The 15,234-nt window shown below is 58.4% G+C and overlaps 1 protein-coding gene and 1 long non-coding RNA gene across 2 annotated transcripts in view; one reads left to right on the top strand and one right to left on the bottom strand.

Moving 5' to 3' along the window:
* The window catches only part of LRRC75A (leucine rich repeat containing 75A), a 45,895-nt gene extending 36,495 nt beyond the window's left edge, over positions 1 to 9,400 (bottom strand). The window contains exon 1 of the mRNA XM_039227277.1: positions 9,109 to 9,400. Coding sequence (XP_039083208.1) covers positions 9,109 to 9,360 — 252 coding nt within the window. The 5' untranslated portion in view covers positions 9,361 to 9,400. The remainder of the gene's footprint in view (positions 1 to 9,108) is intronic.
* Positions 9,401 to 9,766: 366 nt separating this feature from the next.
* Positions 9,767 to 15,234, top strand: part of LOC120228785 — a 27,403-nt gene continuing 21,935 nt past the window's right edge. The window contains exon 1 of the long non-coding RNA XR_005527590.1: positions 9,767 to 9,946. This is a non-coding gene — a long non-coding RNA (uncharacterized LOC120228785). The remainder of the gene's footprint in view (positions 9,947 to 15,234) is intronic.

Genomic DNA, 15,234 nt, shown 5'->3' on the forward strand with positions numbered 1-15,234 from the left:
CTGCCAGGTGTGCTGGGACCAGACAGGTTCACAGCCGGAGTTGGGTAGACACCCCCCACCCCCACCCCCGTCTCTGTCTGCCCCCAGCACTGGGGGAGGGAAACCTGCCCCACTGCCGGCTCTCCATGAGGGGCCTGAGCCCAAAGCCCCCAGAGGCAGAGGCTGCACGGTCAGAACTAAGGGCAGCAGGGGCTGTGGGGGAGGGGTGGGGGGCGGTGGTCACAGACTGCTGCTTCCTGGGGCTGCGAGTCCCAGCTCCCTGTAGACGGATTCTGTACTTGAGTGGGGAGGCCTTCCAGTCTCCCCCTGGGGTCGAGCCCCTGCCTGGTGGCCCTCGGGGGCCATGCAAGCCTCCGTGGGCAGCCTGTGGCTGTGGGCAGTGGCTCTGTGGGGGAGGGGCTCCCGGAGGGGCAAAGAGAGTTGGAGCTCCCAGTGGGGCGCTGGGGTGCTCTTGGGGAGCCTAGGCTGAGGGCGTGGAGGGCGGTAGGCACAGGAGAGGCCGGGACCCAAGCACCAGGGCTGCTGCGGGGGGGTGGGGGGGTCCTTGGGGCGGGGGAGGGGGGCTTCCTGCAGTCCACTTAGAAGCCTTGTGGGAGAAGAGGAGCTTGCAAAGCAGCCAGCGTGTGCTGCGTGCCCTGCGCCTGTGGATGCCCCCCTCCCCCCCACCACCCCCTATGGCCACTTCCCTGGCTCTCGGCCCAGCCCAGCCTCTCCGCATCTGTGGCCAGAGTCGATGGCAGAGCAGGAATGTGACCGGCTATGGCGAGCCCTACACTCACGCACCGCCCATCTACAGTACCAGCTGCTCCTCTGATCCCGCTACAAACAAGCACTGTGGCGGACCCTGCTTCTCCCAGGGGCCAACCACCCACGGGTGCCCAGGAGCGTCTGCGGGATGAAAGAACCACATACTGGTGTGGCCAGGGCGCAGCAGGTGCTGGGCGGGGGGCTTGCGCGGAGGACAAGGCCCCCACCCCACCCCCGCTCTGCCGGGGCTGTGAGCCTGGGTCTCTGTGGTCGGGAGAGAGACACCAAGGAGAGGAGACACGAACACTGAGCTAGCCCGCAGAGGAGAGGCCCTGCGGGAGGAAGAGGAGAGGGGCAGGTGTCAGAAGGGCCTGGGGGTCTCCTGGGAGCAGAGGGGGAAGGGAGGGAGCCTGAGTGAGTTCCACAGGCTGCGGGTCCTAGCAGGGCCTGGCTGAGCCTGGGGACAGACCTCGTCCTCGGTGACAGCGGGTGAAGGGCTCACAGCAGGCCTCTGAGAACACTGGTCTTGGCTCACGAACCGCAGCCTGGAGCTACACGAAGGTCTGCAAGTCCCCTGGCCCGGCCTCTGCCCCTGACACTGTGTGACTACCCTCCTCCGTCAGAGGAAGGGAAGTTCAGCTAGGGCTGCTCTGTGCGCAACCGGCTGGCCTTGGCGGGCAGCACCAGTGTGCGGACTGTGCAGGGGTGAGCCCCAGGGGGCTGTTTCCCTCCCGAAGCCCCTCCCTGTGTCTTGGCTCTTGCACAGGCTGGGGACAAGGGAGTGACCTCAGGGCCTGGAAGAAACAACCGAGCACAGACGGGAATGACTGGGTCTTTCTGAAACCCCCGGAGCCTGTGGGCACCTGAGTGATGGCAGAAAACCTCAGTGCTCATCTCGGCCATTCACTGCCCCTGAGCCTTATAGACGGGGAAACTGAGGCCGGAGAAGGGTAGGAGCTGGGCACGGTACGAGCTGGGACGGGAACCAGGGGGCTCCTGGTTGCCAGCGAAGGGAGCCACTACCGCAGAGCCCTTTCCCTGGGCCGATGCCAAGTGCCTGCACTAGCCCCTGCCTCTCGGAGCCTCACAAACCCTCCGGCGGGAGGGGAAATGATCACGAGTGCCGTTTTCCCCGTTCGGCTTGCCTGCTGCCTCCCTAGTGCCTAGGAGACTGCCTGGAAGAACAGGCACTCGACTGCGGAATAGACGAATTAATTCCTGCTCTTAGTTTTGCTCATCTGCCTTTTCGTATTTTACTACATTGATTAGACAGGGCTTTCATAATATTAAAAACCCCCACCATTCCTTTTTTTTTTTTTTTTTTTTTTACTGTAAGCAATATCGTGCCAACCTCCCAAGACTATTTAAGGAGCAAAATAAACAAAAGAGAACGCTTTGTGGGCTAGAAAGCAACGTGCAGACAGGAGGGGTGCCTCCGATGCCCCCTCTCCGGCCCAAGGCACCGGACCACCAAGCAGGCGACTGAAACGGGCTGGACCCCTTTCTCCATGGAGGCTGGGCTGACCAGTAAGAGGCAAAGAGTTTGCTTCTCCCCCGCCCCGTCCCCCCAACCCTCCCGAGGAAAAGGGAAGGACACAGAGAGAAACATGCAAACCCAAAGAGGAGCAGAAAACTAGGTATGGACATGCAGGGCTGAGCAGGGGCGGAGGGCAGCCTGGAGGAGGCCACCTCTACCAAGCAACACACTCAGACTCCGTTGCCACCGCCCCCCCCCACTCCCCCTCCCAGCTGGACTCCTGCATCTACGCTGGTTTAAGATCAAGTTAGAAACATCAAAATGCCACATGCCTTTGAGCATCAGCTGGCAGCAGAACTCCATCCATATGGCTGTGGCAGCCAGGAGTTTGAGCTAATAAAAGTTTAAAAAAAAAAAAAAAAAACCTGAGAAATGCTCCCGGGGAGCCACATGGGCCCTGCTCAGGGCCAGGGGGTGGGGTGAGAAGAACAGGCGCTGCAGCGAGCCCCCCTTCCCTCCCCCTCCCAGTGTTCCAAGGTCACCGTTCTCATCAGAACAGCCTGCTATTCTAGAGAGTGAGCCCGAGATCCAATGATTGAGTCTATTTTGGACATCCAAGCTCCTCTCTCACCCCTTCGGTTTCTCCCACGGAGAGAGGTGCAGCAGGGGGCAGGGGGGCGGGGGGCAGAGGGGGTGGAGCGCGAGGCTGCGTGAGTCACCCGGGTCACCCCCAGCGCTGCTCTTGGAGGGGAAGGTCCTTAAAGTGGAGATGTTGACCCCACCCCTTGAGCATCCCAGTGGGGAAGCCAGAGCCAGGCCCGGGTCACTTGGGTGACCCTGTGCCAGGTGGCTCTCGCCTGCAGGAGGCGCGCGGGGTGTGCCCTGAGAAGGGGATCAGCGACAGTACCAACTCTGCAGGTCACTGGAAAGATAACCTGGCCCTGCGCTTGGCGTGGAAACACTCCAGAAGTCTGAGCCAGACCACGCTGGCTGCTGAGAGCGAGAACACCAGGGCCAGCGGGCGCGGGGAAGGACGCCCGAGAAGTTTAAAAGCCATTCGACAAGGATCTCTTGAAACCCGCCCCCCACCCCGTGCCCAGTACATGATCGATGGCCTCCGCCCAAGAGAAGCGCACATGGCAATGAAATGACATTGGGGAAAGGGGGAGGGGTGTCTCAGCACACCAAGGAGGGGTACACTAAGGTGGGGTGTCCATACGTGGGCTCCAGGGTGTTTCAGGAGCTCTGAAGACGGAGTGCAGAGCAGATCCTGGTCTGAGGAGGTGGGCGTTTGTTCCAGAAAGAAGGTCCCCCAGCCCCCCAGACGTGACATCGGCCCACCCGGCCCAGCCCCAAGCCCCGCTGTCATGGCTGGCTGTACAGAGGCTGCCGTGTCCCTGGCCTTGTAAACCAGCAAAGCAGGCCTTGGCATTGGATGCCTGCCGCATCTTTATTGCTGGAAATGCCTGCGCCCAGCCCAGTCAGAGAGCGGTGGATTTTAAAAAGGAAGGTTTCTCTTTGCGGGTGAAACGAACATGATTCAGCACAAGCAGCCGAACGGGGATGCGGAGGCCGGGCTCTCCCTTCAGGCTCGGCCCCCACCCACACCCCGCCCCCTTCGCCGCCACCTCGGCAGAGGCTCCAGACTGCACCTGCAGGATGGGATCCCCAAGGTGCCCACGGAGGCCGGGCAGCGGGCCACTCCTCTCTCCAAGAACACCACCACCTGGCAGGCCGCCAGGAACGGCCGAGCCCCGCGGACATTGCTCCCAGGCACCCAATCACACAGAAAGCAAACGTGTCAGATCTCACGGCCGCACTGATGCTCTTCATAAATGAGCTCCCAGATGCACAGCTGTGGCTGGGGGGTCACGAGCCTTCTGAGGACACACTGACAGTGGTGAGGACGCACATCATCACAGTGCACAGGCTGACTGGAGAAGGTCGCAGGCCTGTGGGGGTTCGGTACCATGCCAGGGACAGCGGGGGGTGGTGGGGTCTCCACGCTCCGGAAGCATATGACTTAGTCTGACAAACAAAATCTATGTCAGGTGAAAAACTGTGTACGGATGATTAAATGCTACCCACTGTGGCAGGATCGAAAAGGCGAGTGAATCTCAGAGCCAAGGGCAGACGCGGAAGGTGGCCTTGGAAAGGCAAGAAGCATTCATTCGGCACAAGGAAATGCATTGTAGGTCAGGGAAGAAGATGATCAAGGCCAAGGGCGGGGGGCCTCCGTGTTTGGTGTCTGGAGGCCTTCCAACCTGCTCGCCTAAAGAGATTTTCTTGGGGGGTGCCTGGGGGGCTCAGTCGGTTAAGCATCCGACTTCAGCTCAGGTCATGATCTCATGGTTCGTGGGTTCGAGCCCCGCGTCGGTCTCTGTGCTGACAGCTGGCTCAGAGCCTGGAGCCTGCTTCTGATTCCGGGTCTCCCCCTCTCTGACCCTCCCCTGCTCACGCTGTCTTTCTCTTTCTCTCTCAGAAATAAATATAAACATTAAAAAAAAAAGATTTTCTTGGGTGGGGTGTCAGAGGAAAAAGGTGACCTTCAAAGCTACTCTCTTCATCTTTCTGACTCCCGGCAGGAAGCACCTGTCCAGTATCCAGGTCCCCCAGGAGCCTCTAAGTGCTTGTCTACGATTCAGTCCCCCTGGGAAGCACATCACCTGAGGCCCTGGGCAGGGGAATTCTTTTCTTTTCTTCTTCTTTTTTTTTTTTTTTTGCATTAGCTGCTATGCCTCATTCTCCCAGGTATAGAGTGAAGCCAGCCTTGCCACGCTGGCCACAGCGGACTGAATCGAGCGTGCATGGCCAAGCCACACCACTGGCTGGACAGGCTAACCCTGGAACAGCTCTGTCCGGTACGGCCGCGTCATTTTGACTGGCAATAAACTGACTCAATCAGACCCTCTTTATGAGAGGGCGGGGAGGCTGGTGAATGTGAGGAGGGGGCCATTGCAGCTCGGCATCTCCTGGGGATACTGACCCCTCATTCTAGTGCTCCCTGACGCTGGCCAATGGCCCCGTCTGCATCTGCGGGACTCAGAGAGGCTGCTGGGCTGAAGAGCAGACAGCCCACCTCCCACCCAGCCTGCCATTTGCCCTGTCTCCATGCCTTCAGGTACTTCTTCCGCAGGGCTCCTTATGAGCCCAAGACTTGAGGAGAGACCCTGGGGAAAGAACGGAGCCATCCTGCAGGAATGGAGTCCAGGGATGGGGCGAGGAATGGCCTCCTCTTTGCATAGCTGGCTTCTTCTTTTGTCCCCACGAGCTCCCCATCCCCCACTGCTTCTGAACTTGCGCTGAGCTTTTTAAAAAAAAAAATTTTTTTTTTAATGTTTATTTATTTTTGAGAGCCAGAGAGAGACAGAGCATGAGTTGGGGAGGGGCAGAGAGAGAGGGAGACACAGAATCCAAAGCAGGCTCCAGGCTCCGAGCTGTCAGCACAGAGCCTGATGTGAGGCTCAAACCCACAAACCGTGAGATCGTGACCTGAGCCGAAGTTGGATGCTTAACCGACTGAGCCACCCAGGCGCCCCTGCATTGGGCTTTTTTGATCCAGGCTGAGCCATGGGCAGGTAGGCCAGATCCAGAAGCTCTTTGGGCCTGGCCTGAGAAAGGATACCAAGACCCTGCCTGTAGCCTGGCCAGACCCGAAGTTGGGCAGATTCTCTTGTGTCTTATCACTGCTCGTGAGAACGTGTCTTGATGTGCAGAAGCAACTCGATTTCACGTACTTTGTAGCATTTGTTCTGCTCAGTCTCCCAGATACTCTTTGGGAAATGAGGAAATACAGCTCAGAGAGGTTATCTGCTGGGTCCAAGGTCAAAGCAGATTAAGGACTGGAAGGCAAGCTGCCTGAGCTGACCCTTGGTCCCTGGCTCTCCTCACGATTACACTGCTCCTCGAGAAGCAGGCTCACTCTGCTCCTTCAGGACAGATTGCTGGCATCCTGCCTGAACCCCGTGGCCACGGCTCACGATCATTAACATTAAGCAAAGCCTCCTGACGCCTCTCCTGCAAGTGCTAAGCACAGACTGGCCGGAGAGTCTCCAAGCAGGGAAACTACCCTGCAAGTCTTAGAGGCGGAAGAGGGCCATTCAGAAGAAATGACATCAGCGGCCACCATAAACTGCCCTACGAGGTCCTGAGATCCCTGTTTCCATTCCCAAGCCTGTAGCAAATCACATAGCAGGGGAGGCGTGGTACCAGACTGGAGCAAATCTTGAACTTGGGGTCTGTGAACCCTCAGAAATTCTCACAAGATTGTTTATGTCGGTGCATTTGCTTGGAAGGGTGTTCATGGCTCTTTCAGGGCTCAAGAGGCTCAAGGACTTGAGGTTACGGACCACAGGGCTTGAAGAGTCGCCCCTCCAACCCTAGAGCTCAGGGCATATCCAAACCCGGGGGCCAAACACACATTTTCAAACACAGGAAAAAGCACCACGCGATAAAAGTAACCCAGCGCTGTTACCGTCCTGACTGCTGGTGTTTCTTACCTTTCCTGTTCATCTGCCCATGCCCTGAGGATCTGGGTCCACATCCCTGCAAAACCCAGCACCCCGAGCTCTGCATCTACCCGTCTTTGGCTCCTGTGTGCCCAATGAGGCTCTACCTGGTCTGACCCCTGGTGAGGCCCTGGGTGTTTTCCTATCTCTCAGTGACTGCTCGTTCCCTTTCTGCACATCACCACCTCCAGACGAGAGGAGCAAACTGGAAAGGAAAACACAATTTGGGAGAAAGAGCCACGTAGGTGCCCAGCACAGAGCCAGCCACAGGGTCCTAGAACACCACCTCTCTGTTTCCCGCGGATATTTGGACACCTGGCGCTCCCCTCTCGCGCTGCCCAGGGCCCACGGCCAATTCTTGGCAGAGCCCTGATCTATACGCTCCAGGCCCCTGGGGCAGGCCCGTCCCAGTTCTGGAGAGCCCTGCAGACCTCACCCACAAGCCAGAGGTCAAGGGAGCCCGGCCCGCGTGAGCTGGAGGGCGAGTTATTCCGGCGCTGTCACAGAAGAGGGGACAGTCTGATTGACCCCATCCTGGGCCCCATCAGCCCTTTCAGTCCGGCCACTAAGAAGGGTGTCAGGCCACAAACAAGACCAACGTGGCTCAAGAACTGCCCCATGTCAAGAACCCTGTGAGGCCACAGGAACCTCTCGACTCCACAAACCAGGGAGAAGTTCGGCTTCAGGATGTGGAATCACAATCGGTTTCAGAGGGACTGCAAGGGCCCAAGGTGACTGCCAGCTCCTACCGGGCCCTCCCTAAACGGCCCTCGTTAATGCTAGCTTTACTTTGTTCTTTTACCTTCTAAGCAGGGGCTTGTCTCGACCCCTCACTTGTCAGCCCCCTCCCCTCTTCAGGACCCCCTGCAGCACCCACCCCAATGCCCAGGGAATAGCCTGTGGTCGGCAGAACCTTCTAACTATGTGCCAACGGGCTACGAAGGCCTGGAAAACCCATTATTCTGTTTGGAAGCAAGAGTTTCCATAGAGGCCATACACTGGTTTCCGATTTTCGAAAGACAGAAATACACACTGCTAAAGTTACGCCGTGCGTAATGTCATCTTTCCTTAATGATTCAATTCAGAGAGGAAACCTCGGGATCCGGCACTATCTCAGGGATCCTTCTGGATGCTGTTTGGAAAAGTTAAGGCAAGAGCAGAAGCTCCGTGGGTCCCCAAGTCCCCAAGCTGCTGCTTCCTTTTCCCTGTGCAGTGCACATCTTGGGAACACACTCCACGGTAACGGCACACCAGATATAAAAGGGGGGGGGGGCATGCTACAAAATCCATGAGGGATGTGAGTCTCATTAGATTTTGGAAACCCCTAGAAGGAAGGCGCTCCAGCCTCTTTCATTAGTGGTGGGAAAACTTCAGAGAGGCCACTTGAGGTCTCCCCCTCCCTGATCTGCACTGGCCTTCACCACCGACGGGGTCAAACCGAGGGAGAATATGGGGCCTGGACTAGGCCATTCCTCCCAGCCCCCCAAAGCTGGTCCAAGCCAACCTGCTTGGTGATGCGGGAGGTGTACCCTCCTGCCTCTCTCACTCGACAAAATCGATGGAAAGGGGCAGGGGGGTGGGGGTGGGGAAGGGGAGGCTCCCTCACAAGAAAGTGAAAGTGGAAAACAAGCCAGAGCTCAGGCAGCCCCAAAGCAAAGGGGACTGCCGGATCTGCAAAGTCAGTCCCCAGCCAATGGGGCAGGGACAGGAACACACCGAAGGCAGAGTGCTGGCCGCTTCCTGGAGTTCCTGAACCAGGTACTCACGCGGGAAACGAGGGAGCCCCCCTGTCCCTTCTTCCCACTGCTCAGCGGGGCTCCTGGCCGGGCACCTGTCAAAGTATCTCTGGCGGAGATGAACGCTGTTCCCCCTGCCCCCCCCCCCGCCCCACCGCAATCCAGGATGCCCCCCGGGGGGACCAAACGACCCGGGGGCCGGCACCTCACCAGTCCCAGGGCTGTGCCCTTGGCCTCCCCCCAGGGGAAACTGGCAACTGCGCATTCCTTGAGGACCCTTGGTGACTGCCAGCGGGAAGGGAGGAAGAAATGCGCCTTGTGGCCCAGACGAGGCATCCGTCCCCGCACCCGCTCCCACCGACCATCCTTGGGACCTGCCTCCCTCGCTGCTCGTGGACAGAGCGGGGACGTTATTCCAACAGGTCCCCCCTCAGCCGGGCCTCCCCGGGCCAGCCTTCCTGCGCCCCGCCCCGCGAGGCCTCCGATTCAGCGGGAGCGCCGAGGCACCTGCTGCCGGACCCGCTCCATCCCCGCGAAAGGGGGTGCCCAGGCGGTGCCCCCGGCGCTCGGGGCCCCGCTCGGCAGGGGGCGGGGCGCTCCGGGGACCAGCGCGCCCCCCGCGCCCCCTCCCCGCGCTCACCTGGCGCAGGTGCTGCAGCAGCGTCCCCGCCTCCTCCCGCCGGCCCTGGCGCACCATCCGCAGCAGCTCCTGGACCATGCCGACGCGCCGGTGGTAGGGGGGCAGCCCCGCGCCGGCGCCCGCGCGCCCAGCCTTGTCCCCGGCGCGCAGCAGCAGCGACGCCCAGAAGTCGGGCCGTTCGCGGCGGGGGCCGGGCGCCGCGCCGGGGCTGGCTCTCTCCGCCAGGCTGCCCTTGGTCTGCCGGGTGCCCATGCCGCCGCCGCCGCCGCCGCCGCCCGCCGGCACTGCCCGCGCCCGGCCGCGACGCCGCGTCCCCCGCCCGCCGCCCGCCGCCCGCCCCTCGGCCGCCCGGGCGCGCCCGCCTCCCGCGCGGCAACTTTGGGGGAACTGTTGCGCGCGGGCGGCGCGGGGGCGGGGGCGAGCGGCTGCCCGCGCTCCCCTCGCTCCTCCCTCCGCGCTCCCCGGGCGCGCTCCCCGGGCGCTCGCCGCCCGCCGGCCCCGCCCCGGCCCGCCCCGCCCCCGGCTCGGGCTCCGGCTCCCGCTCCCGCCCCTGCGCCCGCGCCCGGCTCCGCGCCGCCGCGCGCCTCCCTTCCCCTCCCCCCTCCCTCTCCCCTGCGCTCCCCTCCCTTCTCCCTCCCGCCCCTCGGCTTCGGGCTGGGGACGCCGGACACCCCTCCCGCGCCGTCCTCGGTGCCGCGCCCCCTGCCGGCCACCGCGCTGCGCCTCCCGGGGCCGTGGCGCGCTGGCGCCGGGGGCGAGCAGGCCCCCAAGGGACCCTCGCTCTGCGCCCCCCCCCCCGCGCCGGGTCCCCCAGATGCTTCCACGACCGCGCACCAGGGTGAGGCCCGCGGGTGGTGAGGGGAGGCGGCCGGTGCGTCTGACCAGGTGGGGAAACTTTGGAGCGGGGGTGGGGCGTGGGGGTGGGGGTCTCAGCCCCAGAGTCGGGTTTCACACAGTGGGCTCTGCTACGCATCGGTGCCAAAGTCATCCGAGGTGCTGATTAAAAATGCAGGCTCTCCTGCCTGGCCCCCGACCCACGGAAGGAGAATCAGCGCGGTGCGGCCGGGGCATCTGCATTTTTAGCCCGCCCCTGGGCTGATTCCCACATGGGCTCCTTTGACGCCTGGCCTGCGGGGGTGCGGGGCTGGCGGGCGCCAGGGAGCCGTGGCGTCTAGTTGAAACTAGGTCCAAGGTTGTGTGTTGTGGGCGTGCCCTTTCATGGAGAGAGTCCCTCTGGTTGCTTCCATCAGTCTCTTAAAGGGTCTGGACCATCAAGGTGTAAAGAACCGTTGTCTCTCCTTGGTCTTGCTCTCACACCTCTGGGGAAGGTTCTTCCGGGTAACCCCGTGCAGAAAGGGAGAGGGGTGCCTGCATGTAGGGCCAACAGCCACACGGTCCTGCTGGCCCCCTCCCTCTGCCAGGCCCGGCCCCTAAGGGATCAGACCCCATAAGGTCTGAGGGTGCTTGGGAAGCCAACCAGGGCCCCGCCGGGAGAGCAGGCGAAGGCACGCGGGGCATCTTCCCTGGCACAGAGCACAGAGCACGCTGGCAGGCGGTGGCGGCTCACCCGCAGGGCTGCGGGAGTGCTAACGTCGTGTGCGCTTGCCCCTGACCCCCGCCTTGGTTGCTGCTTTAGTGCAAAGGACAGTGTGGGCCACGGGGACAGGAGAGTCCCTACCGCGCGCGGAGAGCCGGAGCCAAGCGCGCACGGCGCACTGCGCGCTGAGTGTGAGGCAGGCCCTCAGCTCCTTCCTCTGTCACGTGCAGATCACACTATGCGGAGAACTGGGAGGGTAAGATGAGAGGCCGCAGATCTGCGAGCTAGTACAGGTGTTCTGCGGAGGACAGATCCTTCCCCTACTCTGTGAGCATCACCGGGTCTTCCCAGGGGTGTTTTTCTCGCCAACCCGGGGACCCGGAGGATGAGCCCTCCTATCTCCCCCAGAAGCCTTTCTCTTCTCTTTGGTCGCCCCGCTCGCAGATGCCCATCTCTGCCGGGACAGAGAACACTCAGTCTTCCTGGAGGCTTACGCAGCACCTTCCAAACTTGGCTGGACCCTCTGTGTGGGGAACACGGCTGTTGGCGTCTCCAAAGAACCCCTCGTGGAAATGACTGTGGTGCCTCTCGTCTCTGGCCCGCAGGACCGCCAGGCAGGCGACAGCAGGGAAACTTTGCTGACCAGGCCCCACGCACCCGCAGGGAGACCACAGTGTGAACTGGCAGGTTGGCCTGCTTGAGGGTGTGTGGCTGGCGCACGGGCCACCTCAGTGGGAGAGGGTCCCCGGCCAGTCGCTCACGTGGGATCTGAATGTCATTCTTTTCCTCTTCTCCAAGACCCGATTCTATCTTTCCTCTCCTTGCTCTGAGTTGTGCTGTTTCTTTTTTTTATTCCACATTTCCCTCTTTCCTGGCTTCTCCTCCATGTATAATCTGCTCAAATCTCTTCCGTCTATTTACAGAGAAGAACCTTCGTTTGCGCCCATCTCCTCCAGTTACCAACGCTCCACCTTTCTTTTTTCCTTCTCAGCTAAGGTTTTTGGAAACATTTATTTAAGATATTTACCTCCGTTCACTCCTCTTCTGGAGTGAGGTGGGGGAGGGGGCTTCTGGCTACACTATGTCATGGAAATGTCCCTGCCAGTCACCTGGTTGTGAAGTTCAGGGGCCGCTTTCAGCCTTGATTTTTAAGCAGCGTGTCTTCCTCTTGCCTACTTTGTTTTGATTGAAACTCTACTCCCTTGGCTTGTAAGGCATCACTTTCTCTTTTCTATGTCACCCTTCCGACGACAACGGCAAGGTCTTTATCGATGTCCCGATTTCACAGGCGAGGCAGTGCCATCTTAGAGAGGTTAAGTGACTTGCTCACAGGTAGGGAGGGGCGGGGCTGGGATTCGCACTTCCGTGGTCTGATTCAGAGCCTCTGTTGTTAACGTGACTGTATATCAGTGAACTGGCTGTTTAAATACGACACCCTACGGCCACCGCCTTACTGAGCTGTCATTTTTCTTTTTTTTTTTTTTAATGTTTTATTTATTCCTAGGAGAGAGAGAGAGAGAGAGACAGGGTGAGCAGGGGAGGGTCAGAGAGAGAGGGAGTCACAGACTGAAAAGACAGGCTCCAGGCTCTGAGCTGGCAGTCAGCACAGAGCCCAACGCGGGGCTCGAACCCACGAACCGCGAGATCATGACCTAAGTGAAAGTCGGTCGCTTAACCGACTAAGCCACCCAGGCGCCCCTGAGCTGTCATTTTTCACCCCAATCAATGGATTACAATAGTATCTTTCTATCTTGTCTCCCTCCTCTGATGTTGCTTCTTCTAATGTGTCTTCCATGACAGCAGTTGGAGCCATCGCTATAAAAGAGAACTAACCCCCTCCCCACCCCGCCCTTCTCTCCCTCTCTCTGCTCTCCTCTCCTCTCTTCCGTAATTCCTATCACTTTGAGTCCCAACTACTTAATATGGCATTCATGGCCCCCAAGCTCAGGCGCTAGCCTTCCCACCATCTTGTATTCCTTACACCTCGCCCACGAGGCCATACTTCATTCCTTTGCACCTGCAGCATGGTCTTTCTAGGACATACTTCACCTCCTTAAGAGATGTGCCATCGTCCTTGAAGATCCAGGTGAGGCGTCACCTCCCTTGAGTGCCTCCCGCCCTCCTCCGTGTGACCCCGATTCCCTGTGAACAGCGCGGCGTGTCTTGTACTGTGTTTCTACTGTCCATCGGGCCTGTGCTGTGCCGCCCAGAGCCTCCTTCTTCATCCCCTCGTTGATCAGTCCCTTCTTATCCTTCAGACTAAACTTGGACGTCACTTCCTCAGGGATGGCTTCTGAGATCGCCTTGCCTCCCACGGGCTGAAATTAGGAGCCCATCCTGCATGTTCTTCAAGTCTCACTGCCTGTGCTAGACGTAGTGGTAATGACCTATGCCCTCCTCAAGGGCAGGGTGTCCATTATGCCCACAGAGCACACTGCCTGGCCCACGGGAGGAGCTCAGAAAATACTTGTTGAATGAAAAAAGCCCCAAAAACAATGCATGGCCACCTCCAGTGTGTTAGCCTAGTGGCAGGAACTCAGTGCATGGCGGGCGCTCGATAAAACGATTGCAGGAACCACACACTAAAATGCAGGTTGCGTTTGTCGACAGGAAGCTACTGATGAGCCTCGGGAAATCAGCTTGTAGAGAATTAAGGAGATTGTTCTTTCAAGAAACTTGTGAATGGGACTGCTCTTTTTGTTGTTGTTTTTATTTTTATATTTTTATTTAAAAAATTTTTAATGTTTATTTTTTGAGAAACAGACACAGAGCACAAGCGGGGGAGGGGCAGAGAGAGAGAGAGGGAGACACAGAATCGGAAGCAGGCTCCAGACCCTGAGCTGTCAGCACAGAGCCCAATGCAGGGCTCAAACCCACGAACCGCGAGATCATGACCTGAGCTGAAGTCGGACGCTTAACTGACTGAGCCACCCAGGCGGCCCAATTTTTTTTTTTTTCTACTTCTTAAGGAGACGCCATGCCCAACGTGGGGCTTGAACTGACCATCCCAAGATCAAGGGTCAGATGCTTTACTGACTGGGCCATCCAGGCTCCTCTGTTGTTTGTGTTTTAAAAGGGATAGATCACTTTACTAAGAGAAAATCATAGAATTTATCCTTTCGGTCATTCTCTTTTAAGCAAGTAATTTTTTTTAAGCTTATTTATTTGTTTTGAGAGAGACAGAGACAACAGGAGCAGGCGACGGGTGGAGAGAGGGAGAGAGAATCCCAAGCAGGCTCCATGCTGTCAACGCAGAGGCACACGCAGGTCTCGAACCCACGAATACGCGAGACCATGACCTGAGCGGAAACTGAGAATCGGACACTAAGTCGACCAGCCACCCAGGCGCCCCCTAAGCAAGTGATTTTTTTGTAACATCAGAAGCACTGGTGTTTTGTCATCTTCAAACCTGGAATTAAGGAATTCACATCATGATTTCCCTTTGAACATTCATTTCGGTTTCTGCTCATGTTGTAAGAGCTTGAAGTAGAAGATGCCTACTGGAATTTGAAGATCATTCAGGTTATATAAATGTTTAAATCAAAATATCTAATATATGGATCAAACAGTACAATCTTCTATTGGTGCAAAAGGTTTCACATCGATTATATTTATCATTTTTTAACCATCCTGCAAAAAGTGTTCTGATGCCCCCATTTTTTTGGTAAAATTTTTAAAATGTTGATTTATTTTTGAGAGAGAGAGACAGAGTGTGAGCAGGGGAGGGGCAGAGAGAGAGGGGGACACAGAACCTGAAGCAGGCTCCAAACTCCGAGCTGTCAGCACAGAGCCCGACGCGGGGCTCGAACCCACCAACTGTGAGATCATGACCTGAGCCGAAGTCGGACGCTTAACCGACTGAGCCACCCAGGCGCCCCATGATGCCCCTTTTAAAAGAGAAGCTGAAGTTTAGGAAAAATAAAGAACTCGGCCAATGCCGCCTTGGTAAGAACTGAAGATCGGGAATTCAAAACCAAATCCTCACTGCTTCCGCACTGCTTTCGAGAATATAGATGCTCCTAGATGCCCCTTGTATATTTTAAACATTTTTGTTTGAAAACTTTGTTGCCACATAGTTGCTGTTTGTCTTTGAATATGAGGAGAGGATGTAGGTAGGAAGAGGAGACAGGAGACTGGGGGGGCCTGCAGCCCCTGGGAAGGTGGGTGGGAGGTGACCCAGAATGTGGCCGGACTCAGACAAGAGGCAGGTAGACTCTGGCACTGATTTGGGGAAGGGAGGGGAAAGAGACAGATAAGTCTGCCGATTGGAAGAGACATCTGAGGAGCTCTTGCCACATGATCTCCTCTCCTCTCCCCTCCCCTCCCCTCCCCTCCTCTCCCCTCCTCTCCCCTCCTCTCCCCTCCTCTCTCTCCTCTTCTCTCCTCTCCTCTCCCCTCCCCTCCCCTCCCCTCCTTTCTCTCCTCTCCTCTCCTCCCCTCTCCTCTCCTCTCCTCTCTTCTCTCTTCCCTTCCCTTCTCTCTTCTCTTCTCTTCTCTTCTCTTCTCTTCTCCTCTCTTCCCTTCCCTTCCCTTCCCTTCCCTTCCCTTCTCTTCCCTTCCCTTTTCTTCTCTTCTTCCCTCCCCTCCCC

The sequence above is a fragment of the Hyaena hyaena genome, unplaced genomic scaffold (assembly GCF_003009895.1).
Source record: "Hyaena hyaena isolate Hyena2069 unplaced genomic scaffold, ASM300989v1 scaffold_27, whole genome shotgun sequence".
Classification (NCBI taxonomy): domain Eukaryota; kingdom Metazoa; phylum Chordata; class Mammalia; order Carnivora; family Hyaenidae; genus Hyaena; species Hyaena hyaena.